This window comes from Ranitomeya imitator, chromosome 1, assembly GCF_032444005.1.
Source record: "Ranitomeya imitator isolate aRanImi1 chromosome 1, aRanImi1.pri, whole genome shotgun sequence".
Taxonomy (NCBI): domain Eukaryota; kingdom Metazoa; phylum Chordata; class Amphibia; order Anura; family Dendrobatidae; genus Ranitomeya; species Ranitomeya imitator.
In genome coordinates, this window is record NC_091282.1 from 353,795,533 (window position 1) to 353,812,238 (window position 16,706).

General features: G+C 43.8%; 1 protein-coding gene across 3 annotated transcripts in view; it reads left to right on the forward strand.

The window, feature by feature from the left end:
- Positions 1 to 16,706, forward strand: part of TEP1 (telomerase associated protein 1) — a 153,781-nt gene that overhangs the window by 48,574 nt on the left and 88,501 nt on the right. For all 3 annotated transcript variants that reach the window (XM_069760560.1, XM_069760541.1, XM_069760550.1), the window contains exons 6-18: positions 908 to 1,072; positions 3,472 to 3,543; positions 3,633 to 3,757; positions 3,925 to 4,082; positions 4,169 to 4,278; positions 4,374 to 4,464; positions 6,289 to 6,463; positions 6,544 to 6,751; positions 7,839 to 7,991; positions 10,130 to 10,216; positions 10,675 to 10,802; positions 11,982 to 12,044; positions 12,347 to 12,490. In XM_069760560.1, coding sequence (XP_069616661.1) covers positions 908 to 1,072; positions 3,472 to 3,543; positions 3,633 to 3,757; positions 3,925 to 4,082; positions 4,169 to 4,278; positions 4,374 to 4,464; positions 6,289 to 6,463; positions 6,544 to 6,751; positions 7,839 to 7,991; positions 10,130 to 10,216; positions 10,675 to 10,802; positions 11,982 to 12,044; positions 12,347 to 12,490 — 1,679 coding nt within the window. The remainder of the gene's footprint in view (positions 1 to 907; positions 1,073 to 3,471; positions 3,544 to 3,632; positions 3,758 to 3,924; positions 4,083 to 4,168; positions 4,279 to 4,373; positions 4,465 to 6,288; positions 6,464 to 6,543; positions 6,752 to 7,838; positions 7,992 to 10,129; positions 10,217 to 10,674; positions 10,803 to 11,981; positions 12,045 to 12,346; positions 12,491 to 16,706) is intronic.

Here is a 16,706-nt window from a genome sequence, read left to right on the forward strand (position 1 = left end):
ACGGAGCGTTGCGAGGAGCATCGCTAAAGGCCTGGGGGATCCGGGGGCTGTCGCAAGGGGAGTATATAGCTATTTTTTATTTTAATTCTTTTTTTAATAGGGATATGGTGCCCACACTGCTATATACTACATGGGCTGTGTTATATACTACGTGGGCTGTTATATACTGCGTGGGCTGTTATATACTGCGTGGGCTGTGTTATATACTGCGTGGGCTGTGTTATATACTGCGTGGGCTGTGTTATATACTGCGTGGGCTGTGTTATATACTGCGTGGGCTGTGTTATATACTGCGTGGGCTGTGTTATATACTACGTCACTGTGCTGTATACTGCGTGGGCTGTGTTATATACTGCATGGGCTGTGTTATATACTACGTCGCTGTGCTATATACTACGTGGGGTCTGTTTATATACTGTGTGGCTGTGTTATATACTGCGTGGGCTGTGTTATATACTGCGTGGGCTGTGTTTTATACTGCGTGGGCTGTGTTTTATACTGCGTGGGCTGTGTTATATACTGCGTGGGCTGTGTTATATACTGCGTGGGCTGTGTTATATAATACGTCGCTATGCTATATACTATGTGGGGTCTTATATACTACGTGGCTGTGTTATATACTGCGTGGGCTGTGTTATATACTACGTCGCTGTGCTACATACTATGTGGGGTTCTTATATACTACGTGGCTGTGTTATATACTGCGTGGGCTGTGTTATATACTGCGTGGGCTGTGATATATACTACGTGGGCTGTGCTATATATTACATACATATTCTAGAATACCCGATGCGTTAGAATCGAGCCACCATCTAGTATCTAATATCTATCTAACTATCATGACTGTCTGTTGTATTGGATGGATATCGTTTTAATTTTAAGCCTTCAATTTGTATTTAATATACAGAGCTTAGCAGGGGAAGGAGATAAACTGGCTCCACTGCCTTCCTGCCTCCGTAGAGCATTGACCCTCAAGTTCCAAGAATTCAGTGAATATCAGCTTGCAAAATACAATACTCGAAAGCAGCGTGGAAAACATGCCTCCAAGAAAAAGAAGGAAAAGAAGACAAGGGTAAGAGTGTGTCATCCAAACAACTTTCTTTTAGTTCCACACTTTGTGACTTAAAGAGAAGCTACCAGTACGATTTTGTAATGTAAATTAAAGTAAAGACATGGCTGTGATTTTGATGTAATACAGAATAAATTGATACATTTGGTGAAGACGTCCGCTTTGTTCTTCTTTAATCACCATTTGAGGTTTTCTCCTAATTGGATTCTGGTGAACAGGGGCCGGACTGTACATTGGGTCTTCTCATCCATGTCTGTGATTCCCGGCTCCTCCGCCTGTCTATGATCTGTAAATGACAGATCACTGCTGAGATCTCAAACATAGGAGGCAGGTCATTCACAGTCCAGAGGGGTGTGTGCAGTCTGGCCCCTGTGCACCAAAATCTAATTAGTAGAAAACTTCAATGGTGATTAAAGTAGAACAACAAAGCTGATTTCTTCACCAAAGGTATCAATGTACGGTAATTAGTATTACGGCCCCAGTATAGCCATGTCTTTTTACATTACATTACATAATCATGCTGACATGCTTCCTGTAAACTCTATTCATATAATATATGTAAAAATAGAGATAGAATGGCACCAGGTGTTTCCTCCACAGGTAAAATATAACGTGGAGTTTGCCCAAACCTCAAATCAACAGCGCTGGAATATGGATCAAAAGGAGGCTCAATTTAGAACCACTGTGGCATGCAGTAAACAATAGCATTAGGGTGGTGCTCAACATTAAAGAGCAATGAAGATCCACAAAATGAAGAAAAATGAAGTGGCACTCACCCGATATTGCTGTGTGGAAAATGTCCTTTATTCAGAGTATACACTCACAGACATCTGGTGGAGAGGCGGCTTGGTAGGAAGGAAGGTGCAAGGGGAGGCAAGAGGTCCATATAATGTTTGAACTGTGTGGTCGGCACATACTTCTACTGTGTATATGTGTTCCTTTTTCAGCATTTGGCCAGTTAGTGTTGATATTCCACTTTTTAAAGTTGTATTGAAAAGTGTAGCCTATACAGCTATATGGCAAAATAAAAAAAAATATCATGTGTAAACATTTTAGACCACAGAAATTATAGGAGTCAGCCATACATATATATATATGGAACATATGTTTTGTGATACTATTCAAACCTATGTGAAATATAGACCTCAAATGTGATGTGAACCTGTCAACAGATTCATTATCACGAGCACTTACAGCAGGAGTCTGTGTACGAGATACAGAAGGACAGTGGGGTGCTGTGGTGAGCTTACCTGCCGGAGCGCAGGACCTGAAACACATGACCACTGGGGGAGGGGCCGGAGGCGGAGCCAGACGCCGAGTAGCGGTGGCGACCGGCAAAACCGGAGAGTAGTTTGAACGTGCCAAAGTCAAGGCAGGAGGTGAATGAAGTACTAAAGGATGAGACGCTGAGAGTGGTCAGGATGTAGCAAAAGGTCAGATAGCTGAAGATAGCGGTGCAGTACAAACTGGGCAGACAGGAGATTAGTAAGAGTACCAAACCAAAGGTCAGAGCCAGAAACAGACAGTAAGCACGGAATCACAAAGCAATACGCAGAACGAGATCATGGACCAGCTCATACACGAGAAGGCAAACGGACTACACAGTATGTAAGCACACCAGGGGGTCAGACAGACAGACTGAAGTATCACTGACAAGGATCCCCAGACCAAGGCGGGTAAATATAACCCTCCCCGAACCAGAAGGAGGCTATACAAATTAACCCCGAGAGGACAGGGAAGGAACCCTGTCCACAACCATGACATTCATGCTCCCTGAACCTCGAGCAGTATAACTCAGATATTGGCTGTGGGACGGCAGACTTGTATGTTTTTCCCATTAATGCTGCAGTGTTTCAGTATAAACAGTCTTTGAAAACAGGCTGGGAAAAATGTGTCTCCGCTGACTAGCTCAGTGTGGTCCCCAGTTGGTGGCTTCTTGATTGACACTGAGAGATCTGTTAGTCCTGCGGAGTAGGGTGGGGAGAAGCCGGCTGTTGGCTGCATTGGACTAGTCATCAAAGACACATATAGTAGTTCTTGATGGCTTTTCCAAGTATGTTTACCCTGAAACCTCACATGGTTTCCGAATAAAACGTAGCTGGCTGCAATCATGTGATCTTTTATTCCTTCAGACACCACTTTAGACCACTCTTCCACTTCATTGAATGGGCAGAATTAGACTGCTACCAGACCCATCTGACAGCTCCTGTGGGAACAATGGATTGGGCATGTTGAAATCCAACACGGCTGATGTTTCTTTATCCTGACCCCTATCATTTGTTCTGTGAATTGATGAGGTTCCTGACAGTCATGTAACACTGTGTGTAAAGAAATAATATATATTTTGCATTTATAAACACGCATTTTTCTCTTGACTGACTGATTTTTTTTTTTTATTTTAGGAAATCAGAACTTTTAAGTGTGGTAGAAACTTGCTGATACTGAAATCCCTATTCTCACTTCTAGAAAAGCAGGTGAGTTTCTCTGTTGTAGAGAGACTTTAGCATGTTGACTATCAGTCAAGAACGTAGTGATATTCATTTCTGTAAAACATCTCTCTCAGGATGAACCTCCCACTCCTGCTGGAGCTGGAAAAAAGACTAAAGACAAGTTCTCCATGAAGAACCTGATTCAGAGATTACATATTTCTAAGCCAGCTAATCATGTCATGAGTCTTCTCGGATGCAGGTTATTGTCTCTCCTTGTTTTTTTCTCTTTTCTTTCTCTAATCTTGCTCCTCCTCTTTCTTGTCCTTCATTTTTCAACCTCCTATTTTTTTGCCTTTCTCCGTCTACATTATGCCATTTGTAACTTCATCCTTGTCTCATTTTATTTTTGCTTTTTTTTTTTTATAGGTACCCCAAAGATCTGAACTCATTTTCCCGAAGTGGTCTTGAAGGTCCATGGCAGTCGCAACTCTCAGGAAAGAGAATGAAATTAAAGCAACCAGAAACATGGGAAAGGGAATTAAGTCAGAAAGGGAATACAGGTCCCGTATGGGAGAGTTTGCTTGGTGAGTACCAATAATTAATGGACACAAATATTCTTACAGTTAGGAATTGTACTAAAGCATTTACGTCTTTTTGCTTTATTTCACAGACCATCGTAAAGTGCCTTTCATGGCATTATTAAGGAATCTGAGGAATCTGATCCGAGCAGGTATCAGTGAAAAACATCATAATGAAGTGAATTCACGTTTGTCTAACCAGGTATTACAAGCTTCTATGATAACTGTATTTTGTTGATATGATGAGTCTATGATCATTGTAATTATTTTACTATTTCCAATTTTTTTTCTTCTAAGAATTCGGTCATCAAAAGCCGGCTTTTTCCATTTCGCTTTCTTTCTGCTTACAAAGTCATTCAGGATCTAGACCGTCAGCTAAAGAAAGCAGGTCAGTTGTTCTTGTAATATATGTGGTTTGTAATGAGAGTGGTCAATGCATTGGCCGTTTCACACATCCAAATTTCACAGTCCAAGCACGAACCACGATTTTTGTTTGGGCAATCGGTCTCCTGACCTGAGCTCAGTAGCCTCAAAAGCATACATGAGGTTTAGGTTTAGGTCAGGAGACGCATTGCCGGTCTGTCCTCAGACAATGGATGTAGGCCTTAGGGTATGTACACACGGTCAGGAATTCTTGCAGAAATTTCCTGACAAAACCGGTCATTTCTGCCAGAAATCTACATGCGTTTTTTCCACGTTTTTTATGCATTTTTTGCACGTTTTTTATGCGTTTTTCTCACGTTTTGTTCCATTGCATTAAATAGCGTGAAAAATGCGAAAAATCCGCAAAATTAATGAACATGCTGCTTTTTTTTACCGCAATGCGTTTTTATCGTGTTTTTATGGCGAAAAAACGTGAAAAAAATGCAAAAAATCCTGAACGTGTGCACATAGCTTTAATTTTATTTAAAAAAAACTTTCACGCTAAAGGAGGGATGAATAGAGACTTTATGGAGTTTGTATTCCAGCTTAGAAGGAGAACATTGCTAAGCTTTTCTGGTCATTCATTTTAGTAATTAGTTGGGGATCTGAGCACTCAGAACTCCACCGATGAGAACTATCAGATGTTAAAGTTTTGGAGATGTCAGCTCTCCTCTTTCTATGAAACACTGTTGTAGTTCCTATAAGATAATGCTGGATAATGTTTTTTTTTAGAAATCATTGCTCCCACATTTCACTGAAATGCCATTATGCGGCCACAAGAGGCCGCTACTTCCTAAGCACAACTGAAAAGTTAAGTCTGCCCAGCAACAGACTGCACGGTCAGAGACAGTTGACAGTTGGATGTGTGTCAGAGGAAGGAGAGGGGAGGCCATCTTAGATGCAGTTGGCAGTTACTGAGGACAGAGAGAGGACGTGCCAGAGAGAGCGGTCCAGTGACAACTTCTTGGCTGAGTGTTTGTGGACTTCTTGAATGTTTCTACTTTCTGGTTACGTTTCTTCACAGATTTGAGCAAAGTATTTTCAGTGGTTGAACTGGTGTTAGTCGTTGTTCTTGTTTGTGACTTTACTGTATTCTGAGGAGCCCACCCTGGTACATAGCTTACATATGTATGCCTACTGTAGGCGGAAACCCATAGATAATAAACTGTGTCTGGGTGTCCATGTCCAGTAGGCATATCTGCCTGAAAATGATGATGCACGATAGGGCACACGTTAACTCTGCTGGCTCCATTATAATCTATGGCTTCTTTGGCGCATACGTCCAAATCTTTTTTTTGCAGGTGGTTCAGATGTAAGCCCCAATGGGGCCACCGAACAAGTGCCTAAACACAATGTAAAAGCACCCTTACAGTGGGTGACATGGGCAGGAAGTTATGGAGCAACCTGGTATGCTGGGTGGGAATTTTCCATTATAACATGCATGGAAAAATGCAAACATGGCTGAATTAAGGAGTTCTGGCAATCCACAAAGCCATTAGTTATCTATGAAAACATGTGGCACATTTCAGGAGGATTTGGCTGTGAAAAGAAAATGTAAGCAGGTCTACATACTGCTCCAATTCATGGACTGTGACCCATTCAAGTAAATTGGAATCAGCCTCCATACCAAACATGGCTCGTAGGCAAGAGGGGCACTGGTTCTGGGGAACAAAATCAAAATGCTTGAACATAAATCATATTCTATAGAGTTTAATCTAAGAGAGAAATTACAAATACTTAATATATTGCTACAAGGTAATGGCTAAACCTTCTCTTTCATCTCCTGCAGAGGAACCATTCCCCTCCAATAGCGACCTTCTCCGGAAAATCTTTCGCAAGGAAAAGGCCACTATTCCGCTGCTTGCGCGCAAGAATTTCTCTCGACGTGAGCTAAGATCATGTCTGGCTTTTCCAGTTGTCCATCGCCTACTTAAAAGAGAGAAAGAAGCCTTAAGGAAAGCCAGGTAAGAGCATAACATCCGATGACTGGTTCGCAGGAATGGATTGACTTTCTGCCTCTCACTTTTCCTTCGTTTATCTGAAGGCTGGTAAAATTTAATAGCGGTGTTGTGGAGAGGTATAAGAAATCGCTGGAAGAAGCCATTAAGATATCCGCACGTCACAATATCCCACCAATACCTGGACGTACCGTAATCCTCATGCTTGTGGACTACACGATGTATGAATCATGTCATGGAGCCAAAGAGCTAGCTATAAGCAGTGAAGTCATTTACACTAGATCATCTCCCTCAGTAAGTTATGTCATCACTTATTGTTTTACTTTCATTAGCTTTCATTCTGCAGAAAATATAGAAATCTACCAGCACTACCTATAGTATTAGATGGATATCTCTCCAGACTCTGCTTGTCTGAGCGATCGTGTTTTTTCAATGGCGAAAGGTGAAAGTCACAACCAGACACTTCTGGCAGCAGCTTATTTCTGAAAACAAGAGGGTCAGGTGTTGAAATTCATAAAGTTAACGTCAGGAGACCCCCATATACATAAGATGGGCGGCCACTTCAGTTCAACTTTCATATAATGTGTATGAGCGTCTTAAAAGGAAAGTTATCCCCCATCCACATGATAGCAGATAGCTTCCCGATCGCTGGGGGTCTGACCCCCAGGATCGGGGCCCTGAAGAACCCTGTGTAAATGGAGCGGTGGTCAATCATGCCCGTGGCCACTCCATTCATTCTTAATGAGACTGCTTGCAGAGGTGGCCAGTAACCAAGGAAATGAGCATTAAACTATACTTTTTTCAAAAGTTAGTGATAAAAACAGCCATATGGGTATGTTCACACGTTAAGTATTTGCAACAGATTTTTCTGTAGGAAAAATAGTGCGTAAAATATGTGCACTTTTTAATTAGTTTTTGCCTGTTTTTGATGCACTTTACTTTTTTTTCCCCATTCATTTGAGTGAGCGAGAAACACCGCAGAAACGCAGAAAGAGTTGACATGTTGCAGATTTGAAAAAAGACTCTGATGGTTCAAATCCACAAGGAAAAAATAAGCAGCTTGTGTAGGAGATTTCAGAAATCTCATTCTTTGCTGGTACTGTAAAACGCTGAGTTGTGTCCGCAGCAAGAACACTGTGTGTGAACAAGCCCTATAAGTGCTCTAGTGTTTAATATGTCATGATGTTTCACCTCGAACTGGGCAGCTAATAAGTCCTTTTATTGAGAAAAGCCTAGTATTCCTAGTGTCATGGGGCATACGAATTGTCTGCACTTAATGTTTGCTTGAATAAGTAACGTGTGATACGTAACACAATATATTGATGCTTGAAATGTTGGTTTAGTGATTCCGTGCCAATATATCATTTTCTCCTCTTCATAGCTCCTAGATGTGGGTTTACTATTAAGCCTTATGGTGAAGGACACGGCAGAAAACGCCCAGCTGATCCTGTACAATAGTCACCACTATGCTTTGGCTGACCACTCTTCAAGTCCACTCCTTGAACGAGTGAGCGAGGTCAAGGAACAAGCTGAGGTAAAACACGACCAAATAAGAAAGGGTAGAATATAAAGTAACACGTTAATACTTTAGAGCTCTACATTATATAGATCCTCATATGTGAGGAAAAAAGAGTACATTGTTCTAGCCACCATGTTCTGCTTTTCAAGGAAAAGAATGCATGCAAATGTGTAAATTACCGTAATAAATGGCTGATACCCACTGGACATAAGAACAGGGGTCCTGTGTCCCTTTTTTGAGGTAACAAATGTGTGAGGTCACTTCATCCATCATCTATGAGGCTGAAGGGCGTAGCTAAGACCAGTGTTTGGCTATTGACTCTCATAGATAATGAATAGCGCAGCATCGTGCATGTGAAAACTTAGCGAGACACAGAGCTCCTTCTTTTGGTGTGACCCCTAGCGATAATGCACTTATCAGCTATCCTGTGGCTTTGTGATGGATTGTAATTGTGGCTGTCCATACACATTAGATGACTTTTGGCCTAACGATCATTCAGCCTACGGTCAACTAAGCCAACTCATACACAGAAGCACTTGCTCTGCCTAGCACTTTAATTTTCTCTATGAGAAAGTCACTGACTGACATGATTGCTGGTGGCTGATCTCAGAGAGAACAATAAAGTCCGAAATTAGACATGCGCAATCGACTGCTCCCCTAACCATCAATCGGACAGCGCCTTCATATACATTAGATAGTCAGCTGAGCCCGTTGATATCCGCAAGTTCAGCTTACATCAGTCTAATGTGTATGTTGCCCTTAAAGGGAACCTGTCAGCAGGATTGTGCACAGTAACCTACAGGCAGTGTCAGGTCGGCACCGTTATACTGATTAAAATCATACCTTGGTTGATGAAATCCGTCTTGTGGTTGTTGTTTAATCTTTATTTTCCGTTTTGAGTTAAGGAAATTCTCGTCCTCTGGGGTGGCTTGTGTGTGTGGGGGGTCTTCATGTGCTGCTCTGATTATCTATTCAAACTGATGGCTTATGACAGGTCACTGATCCCTCAGTGACCTGCCCCCTATTTTACATACTGATTATTATATGCATTGTGAAAAAAAAAAATCACCTTCAGCAGGCGGTGCAGCATGATGATCGCTTGTATAATGTACATTAAATTGATTTATTTAGTCATCTATATTGATTATGAAAAAAAAAAAATCTTTCACAAAATGGTGCTGGCGGCACCATCTTGGTGGAGACATTTTTTTTTTCTCCAGCAAAATGGCATCGGCATCGCCATTTTGAGAAAGAGATATTTTTTTTTTACAGAATCAATGTACATGACTAAATCAAACAGTATAATGCACATCATACATGTGATCATGCTGCAGCTCAGGTGACCTGCTGAAGGTAATTTTTTTTTTTTTACAATACATATAATAATTAGTATGTAAAATAGGGGGAAACTCATTGAGGGATCAGTGAGTTGTCAGACGCCATCAGTATGAATACCTAGTCAGAGCGTCACATGAAGGACCCCCCCCCCCCCCGCCCCCCACAGGCTGCCCGGGACCACGGGCATATTATTAACTCGAAACTGAAAATAAAGATTACACAACAACCACAAGACGGATTTCATCAACCAAGGTATCATTTTAATCAGTATAATGGTACCACCCTGACACTGTCTGTATGTTACTGTGCACAATCCTGCTGACAGGTTCTCTTTAAGGGACAACCCCTTTAACCTACAGAGCCATATATCCACTTTATCTGCTCCTCTGTTTTAGGGATCACAGTACAATAGTTGGTAGGGCTGTTAATCCCTCAGCAGGGGCAGCCGCAGATAGATGATGAGTACTCTTGAAGCTCCCTCTAGTGGTGTCTTTAGAAAACCAGCATTTAAAAGCAGAAAATAGATGCCATATTAAAGAAATAATCAAAAGAGGTTGAACTTTGAAGCAACATTATAGGATTTTAAATCTATTGATGTGGTCACTTAGGTGAGATTGTGGGGTCTGGGAAGTGTGTGTAATGAATAATCAGAGCATGGAGCCCCTTAATTCTTCTGCTCCTGCCAATGACACTACATGGTATTATATGGCAGTACATTGCTTAGGAAAAGTTCACTGCTAATGCCTGCCCACATCATTGAACTATATATGCTGTAAGTCTGGCATAAAGTTAACCATGGCATAATTTCCATACAGAAAATGCAAGATCTTCCACATCTGCCCTATGAAGAAGGAGACCCCTTAGCGGAATACCTCTCAGAACTTCTTATGAAGCGTACTAAGGTAAGACGCTACTCCTTTTAAGTTCTGCCACATTAAAGGGGAAGGCCGCTTATGAAATATTCCCTAGGCTGTCTAAAAGTCTGTAATCTGTTGCTACCTAAATAGAAGGCTTCTTGTAGTGGGCCCCTTGCCTCTTGGATCCATGTGTGACTGCACAGGTTGCACCAATGATCCATTTGACCCTACAATGTTGAACTTGTCCTCTATGAAAGCAAAGACCTCCCTCCGCAGTGCTTACATAGCCCAAAGAGACATTTAAGGGCATTCTACTGAGGAGCTGGGGTAAAGTATGTTGGCATTTACCCATTTATTTGTCACAACAACCACTTTACAAGCTTTTAGGAATTTTTTTATAACGTGTCCAACCCCTTTAAGACTGTCATAATAGGTAAAATAAGTACTTGTGGTGTTTCATATGAATAGAAGCATACTATACAATGAAGTGTTCCTTTATGCAGGTAGATACTCTACTGATTTTCGAAAAAAATCCACTAAATGAACATTTTAAGACTGTTCTGAAGCATTATCGACGAGTAGTGAATGCGGACTGTCTCTGTGTGACGGTGCTGCCTAACGGCGTCGAAAGGTACTCTCCTTATAAATATGTTGGGTTGTAAAATCATGCCGACAGATTAATTTTAATAAATTATTTTATTTTTTGCTCTCTTACCTCCCCTTTATCTTTATATACCATAAAGATGAAATAATGATGCATCCACCTATGTTAAGCAAATCCCATTCTTTACATGAGTTGTCTTTACACTTGTATTTCTAGTATTACCAACAGCTCATATTTGGAAGCCAAAGGCTGCATTTATATATCCATATCCATATTTACATCCCAGGGAAATGAACCATTTTTTTTCTCACATATCATCCATGTTGCCTCCATGTTGTCTTTTTTTTTTTCCTCATCCATTATTATAAGCTGTAGAAGGTAGTCAGCCTGAACTTTTATTGGTCCAACGACACTTCACAATTATCTGTGATAAAAAGGATGAAACTAGGATGTACCTCTGAAGTACCAAATAGATCTTTCATGTGTTGCACTTTTAAATGGATCCCTGTACAGTTTAATGGCTGAGTCTGATCCGAAAAAATGGAGAAGTGTGGGACATGCTCTGAGTCTCACTGAACAGACACATGGATCCGATTTTAGAATGATCAATGGAACATTGCAGTGTGATAGTCAACAGAGAAATAAAACGGAACATATGTCCGGCCAGGCTTGGACTGGCCCACAGGAGAACTGGAGAATTCTCCGGTGGGCCATCAGCCTCTTATATGGGCAATAGTTGGCACAATACTCTTGATTCACTATGTACAGACAGACGCAGTATCTTATTAATTTAACAATACCCATTTTAATGCTCTAGAAACTCGTGAATGAGGATAAAGTCATATTTGCATGTAGCTGAACAGTGGGGCCCTGGAGTTGGTTACTGGTGGGCTCTTGGCATCTCAGTGCGACAATGTCTTAAGCTCATTACCAGACAATAAAATCACTTCTTTATTGCATACTTTGAACATCCAGAGTAAAGGGGTGAGTAGAACATGGTCATCAATCCATATTAAAGTAGTTAGTAAAACATGGTCATCAACGCGTTTTCGCATGCTGTATGCATTGATGACCTACTCACCACTCACCATGGATTTTAACAGTTTACAATAAAGGAGTGATTTTATTGTCCCGGAATGAGGTTGTCACACTGTTTTTATTTCTCCTGTGTGCATTCTGTTCCTGTTCTCTTATGTCTCTTTCCAGCGAAGACTCCATTGATCAGTGTAATGACGTGACGCTGTGCGGTTTTACAGAGCAGGTGTTGAAGTAAGTATTGACTTTTCTATGTTAAGACTAGACTAGACAAAAACGCAACATGTGTACAAGCCCAAAAACATCACAAAGTTTAATATCTTGACTTATAAATAAAAATATAATGATGGGCATTCTGTACAATGAGGCTTGAACTGCTGCCTTCCTGGCACATTTATCGTCAATAAAAAATGGAGGCTCCTATTCACAATTTTCCCTGATTGCTGTTTTCTTTGATTTGGTTAATTAACATAATGCAAGTTTTAACGTTTTATGATATTATCCTCTTTCATCAACGTTGATTATTATTTCTTAAGATATGTATCAGAGAGGGGAACTGACCGATTATTGGATCATGTGGAGAAAGTCGATGAAAGGTTTAATATTCCAGAAGACCCAGAGAATGTTAAAAAGAGACATGCGGCAGCTGGCAGTCTACTCGTCTCTGTTCCCAAGCAGAAGTAAGTGCTTTTGTCACAACATCAGTCACATGGATACGTATTGTAAGCCCATGAGGGCAGGGTCCTCCACTGCTCCATAACAGCTACTGAATGTTATCTATGTTTTATGTATGTGTTATATTTCTGGAACCTTTTCCCCTAGTATTAATGGTGCTTTAAAAATCCTTAGTAATGGATAGTCCTTCTATCAGCACAGGTTCCTTTAACGCTGGCTGAAGTCTCTGAGACTGTGAGTGTGAATGGGGCTTCCTCCTCCTTGTGGATCAGACATGTCAGATGTCAATATGCTTGATTCTTTAGTCCCCTTAGAGCGATAATCCCCTCTCCTCGCAGAGTCTTATTCCATTTTACTCATTGAAATGTATACACACGCTTGCCCGATCCAAGTGTTCATGGTTATTGGTAGTCGGGAAAAATTAATCGAACAGTGTAGAATTCTACCATAAAACTGTTTTGAAATGTTCCAAAATTTGTCAAAGTTGGCAGATCGAGGCCGAGTGTGGTCAACAGAAATATATGCCAGCCCCTGCCTGGAGTACATGTACATGCAGCTAAAAGATGTGTCGGATTAATCAAAGAGGTTGACCACTATTTTTTTGTTTTTATTCAGTCAACCTGATTGGGGGGAGGGGTATCACCAGGCCGCCCCACCTATCATCTGTTACTGGTGCCTCTGCCAGCTGGAATTACTCGGATGCTGCCGAAACACAGCAGCTCCATGAAAACTATAGTGGCCGCAGTTGGGTATTTCAGATGCACCTCCCCAATCATTTGAATAGCGGGTGGATCTGCAGTACCCAGCCGTGGCCACTATAGAAATTATGGAGCTGCTGTGTCCTGGCAGCCCCGATCATTGTTAGGCATTTATAGAGAAAGGGTCAATACGTCAGTAACAATAAAACCGTCAGCTCGCCACGCAAATAAAAAGACTCTCCACAACTCCACTGATGTGGAAAGTAAAAACGTTTCGAAAAATGGCAAAAAAAAACAACTTTTTTTTTTTTTTTTTTAGAAATTTATGAATTCAACATGTAAATAATGATAGTAAAAAAAATGTACACAAGTAAAACAAATCCCAGAAAGCAATGGCAGAATTGCATGTTTTTTTTAAAGACCAATACAAAACAAAATGTGTTCCAAACACAGCAGGGGTGCTTAATCATGGCCGAATTCTAAGCTTTATAATCTGCACTGTACATTTTATGGCTACAGCAATTTATGGTTTGACAACATAATTGGTTCCTTTTGGGTGTATTTAATATTATACAAAGAGTTAAATACTGAATTGAGAAAAAGTGTTAATGTTGAGTTAGTTTTTTTTTCCCCATGACTTCTAAGGCCGAGACACCACCATGTTCTGGATGGTGAGGCCCTAGTATAAAAAGATTGCGAAGCCTTGCTCTAAATTACAGCTTTCTCCTTCGCCTCATTGGGGGACACAGGACCATGGGTTATGCTGCTGTCACTAGGAGGCTGACACTAAGCTGAGACAAAAAAGGGTTAGCTCCTCCCCTGCAGTATACACCCTCATGCTGGCATGCAGAGACCCAGTTTAAGCTTAGTGTCCGTAGGAGGCACACTGATTTTTTTCTCTCTTTTTTCATCTATTCCGGACGAAGGGGGCGACGGATTCTTCTAAGGTCCGATCTCCCCCGAACCAACAACAGGCGAGCACGGGAGTTTCACCTCACCGTATCCTCTCCTGCGACGTGGGAGCCACTGCCTGAGCTGTCCTTTTTTTGGGCGACGGTTTCTCCCCTAATGGGCCCCGATCTCCCCTTATACAGACGAGCACTGGTGTTCCTACCTCCAGTATCCTCCTCTGCAGCCAGGCCTTTTTATTGCCGGACATCTGCCCTGTCCACCAGGTTCTACCCTCGGCTGTACAGTGGCTTTATCCCAGTGGCGTCCGTGCAGACCACACTGCATCACCAATGTGACTTGTGACTCAGGTGGTGGACGGTTCCTCTCCACCCCCCATGTGGGGTAGGTGGATAGAAGGCTTCCCAACCCCTGCACCGTTCCTATATATGGCACCATGGTTCCCTCTCACCTCCATCTTCAGGGTAAGTGCCCGGTGGGGGGACTGGGGGGGGGGGTGTCGCCGGCGGTCAGGAGGGCTCCTCATCCCTGGGCTCCATCTGCAGGCTTTTTGGGCGGTCCCTGTCCCTTTCCGGCGCTCGCGACCGCGCGCCGGGCTGAGGCCGCAAATTTAGTCCCCGGCTTCGGCCTAGCCGCTGGTCGCCGCCGCTAAGCTCCGCCCACTCCAGCCAGTGTCTGTGGCGCCGCCCCCCGCTCCTGGCGCTTCTCACAGCCGCCGAGATTTCTCTTCCTGATCTCGGCGGCCATCTTGGTCCCTCTCCTCAGCGCCGCAGCTCCTGCCTGTCGCATCTCTGGCGCGTCAGTGGCCCACGTGCAGCCGGCTTCCTCCTCTCAGAGTGAACACCCCAGCAGTTCGTCTCTCCTGGATAGCGGGACACAGGACCGGGGTAAGGAGACATCGTTGGCTCCCCTCTGCAGCGCCCTCTCAGTCACTGGTCACCTCTATATAGACCCTGTAATTTTGTCTGCATTAGCATCATGTCGCAGTCAAGGTCTAAAAAATCTTCTAAGGTGCATACAACCTTCTTTTCTGCGTGTAACACCTGCCAGGCCCCTCTTCCCAGGCCTCAAAGCTCTCCCCTCTGCTCTGCCTGCGATGCCCCGTGTGCCCAGGAGCCCTCCACCGCCGCCGACCCTGGAGTACCTAGCCCCCCCCCGTGGGTCGCCTCGCTTTCTCAGTCCGTGGATTTTTTAGCTAACGCCATCAAGTCCATTCAAAATCCTCCCGGGGAACGGGGCAATCCGCTACAGGTGCTAAGGGATCCCTCCATAGCAGGGGAATCGTCGGCCAGCAGGGGCCGCTCGCCTCTTAAAGAGGCACGGTCGTCCAGAAAACGGACCCGTACTACCTCTCCGGAGCGTTCTCCTCGTCACTCAGACTCTGGCAGCTCCACCTCTCGCTCACCCTCTTTGGGGGCTCGAAGCGTTCAGGACTCTGAACATGAGTCTGAAATTTCTTTGGATCCGGAGGCTCCGGAGTTCAGAGCCACGGTTGACTCCCTCATCGTAGCAGTCAATCACGCACTAAAGGTGGATGACGATTCTAATTCCGCTCCGGAACATGCGGTCTCCTTTTCCAGAACCAAGTGTTCTCACAAAGCTTTTGCCTCTCATCCAGCCTTCCTGGACATAGTCAGGCGTCACAGGGAACACCCAGACAAGCGCTTCACGGGTAAGAAGGTCTTGGTTTCCAAGTATCCCTTCTCAGCTGATCTCGTGAAAGACTGGACGGATCCCCCCACGGTAGATCCGCCGGTCTCGCGCCTGGCTTCTAAGACTCTTCTCTCAGTCCCGGAGGGCGCTTCAATTAAGAGTCCCACCGAACGCCAGATAGACTCTCTAGCTCGCTCGGTGTACGAAGCCTCTGGCTCGTCCCTGTCTCCCTCCTTCGCCGCGGCCTGGGTGTCCAAGGCTATGGTTTCCTGGGCGGATGCCCTAGCGAAATCCATTAATGAGCAGGACCTCCCCTCGGAGATGGCGGACCTGGCTAAGCAGCTAGCCATGGCCAGCGATTATGTTATGTTCGCATCTCTCGACGCGGCAAATTGCGCTGCTTCGGCGGCTTCCAACGCCATCGCTATTAGAAGGGCCCTTTGGCTCAGAGATTGGCGCGCAGACTCTTCCTCTAAAAAATCCCTGATTTCTCTCCCTTTTCAAAGCGGGCGTCTTTTCGGCGAAAAGCTTGACCAGCTTATTTCCGACGCCACAGGGGGAAAGAGCAAGTTTCTTCCCCAACAGAGGCCCAAGGCGGCTTTCCAGCGCCAGCCTTACTTTCGTTTTCGGCCTTTTCGTACCAATTCTGCCTGGTCCAATCCCTCTGGCCTTCCCAGATCGGACCGCTCCGCCCGCGCAGACAGAGACGTTCGTCCATCCTTCAGACCTAATCCCTCCTGGCGCGGGAAACCGAGGCAGCCCCGAACCAGAGGTTCCAGACCTCCCAGATTCCCTTCTCAATGACTCGGGAACAGCGCCAGTCGATCCCAGAAGAGTAGGCGGTCGTCTACTCCTTTTTCAACAAGCCTGGCTCTCCGTCGTTCTTGACGAATGGGTCAGAGATCTGGTATCGTCTGGCTACAAGATAGAGTTCTCCTCTCCCCCTCCCACTCGGTTCTTC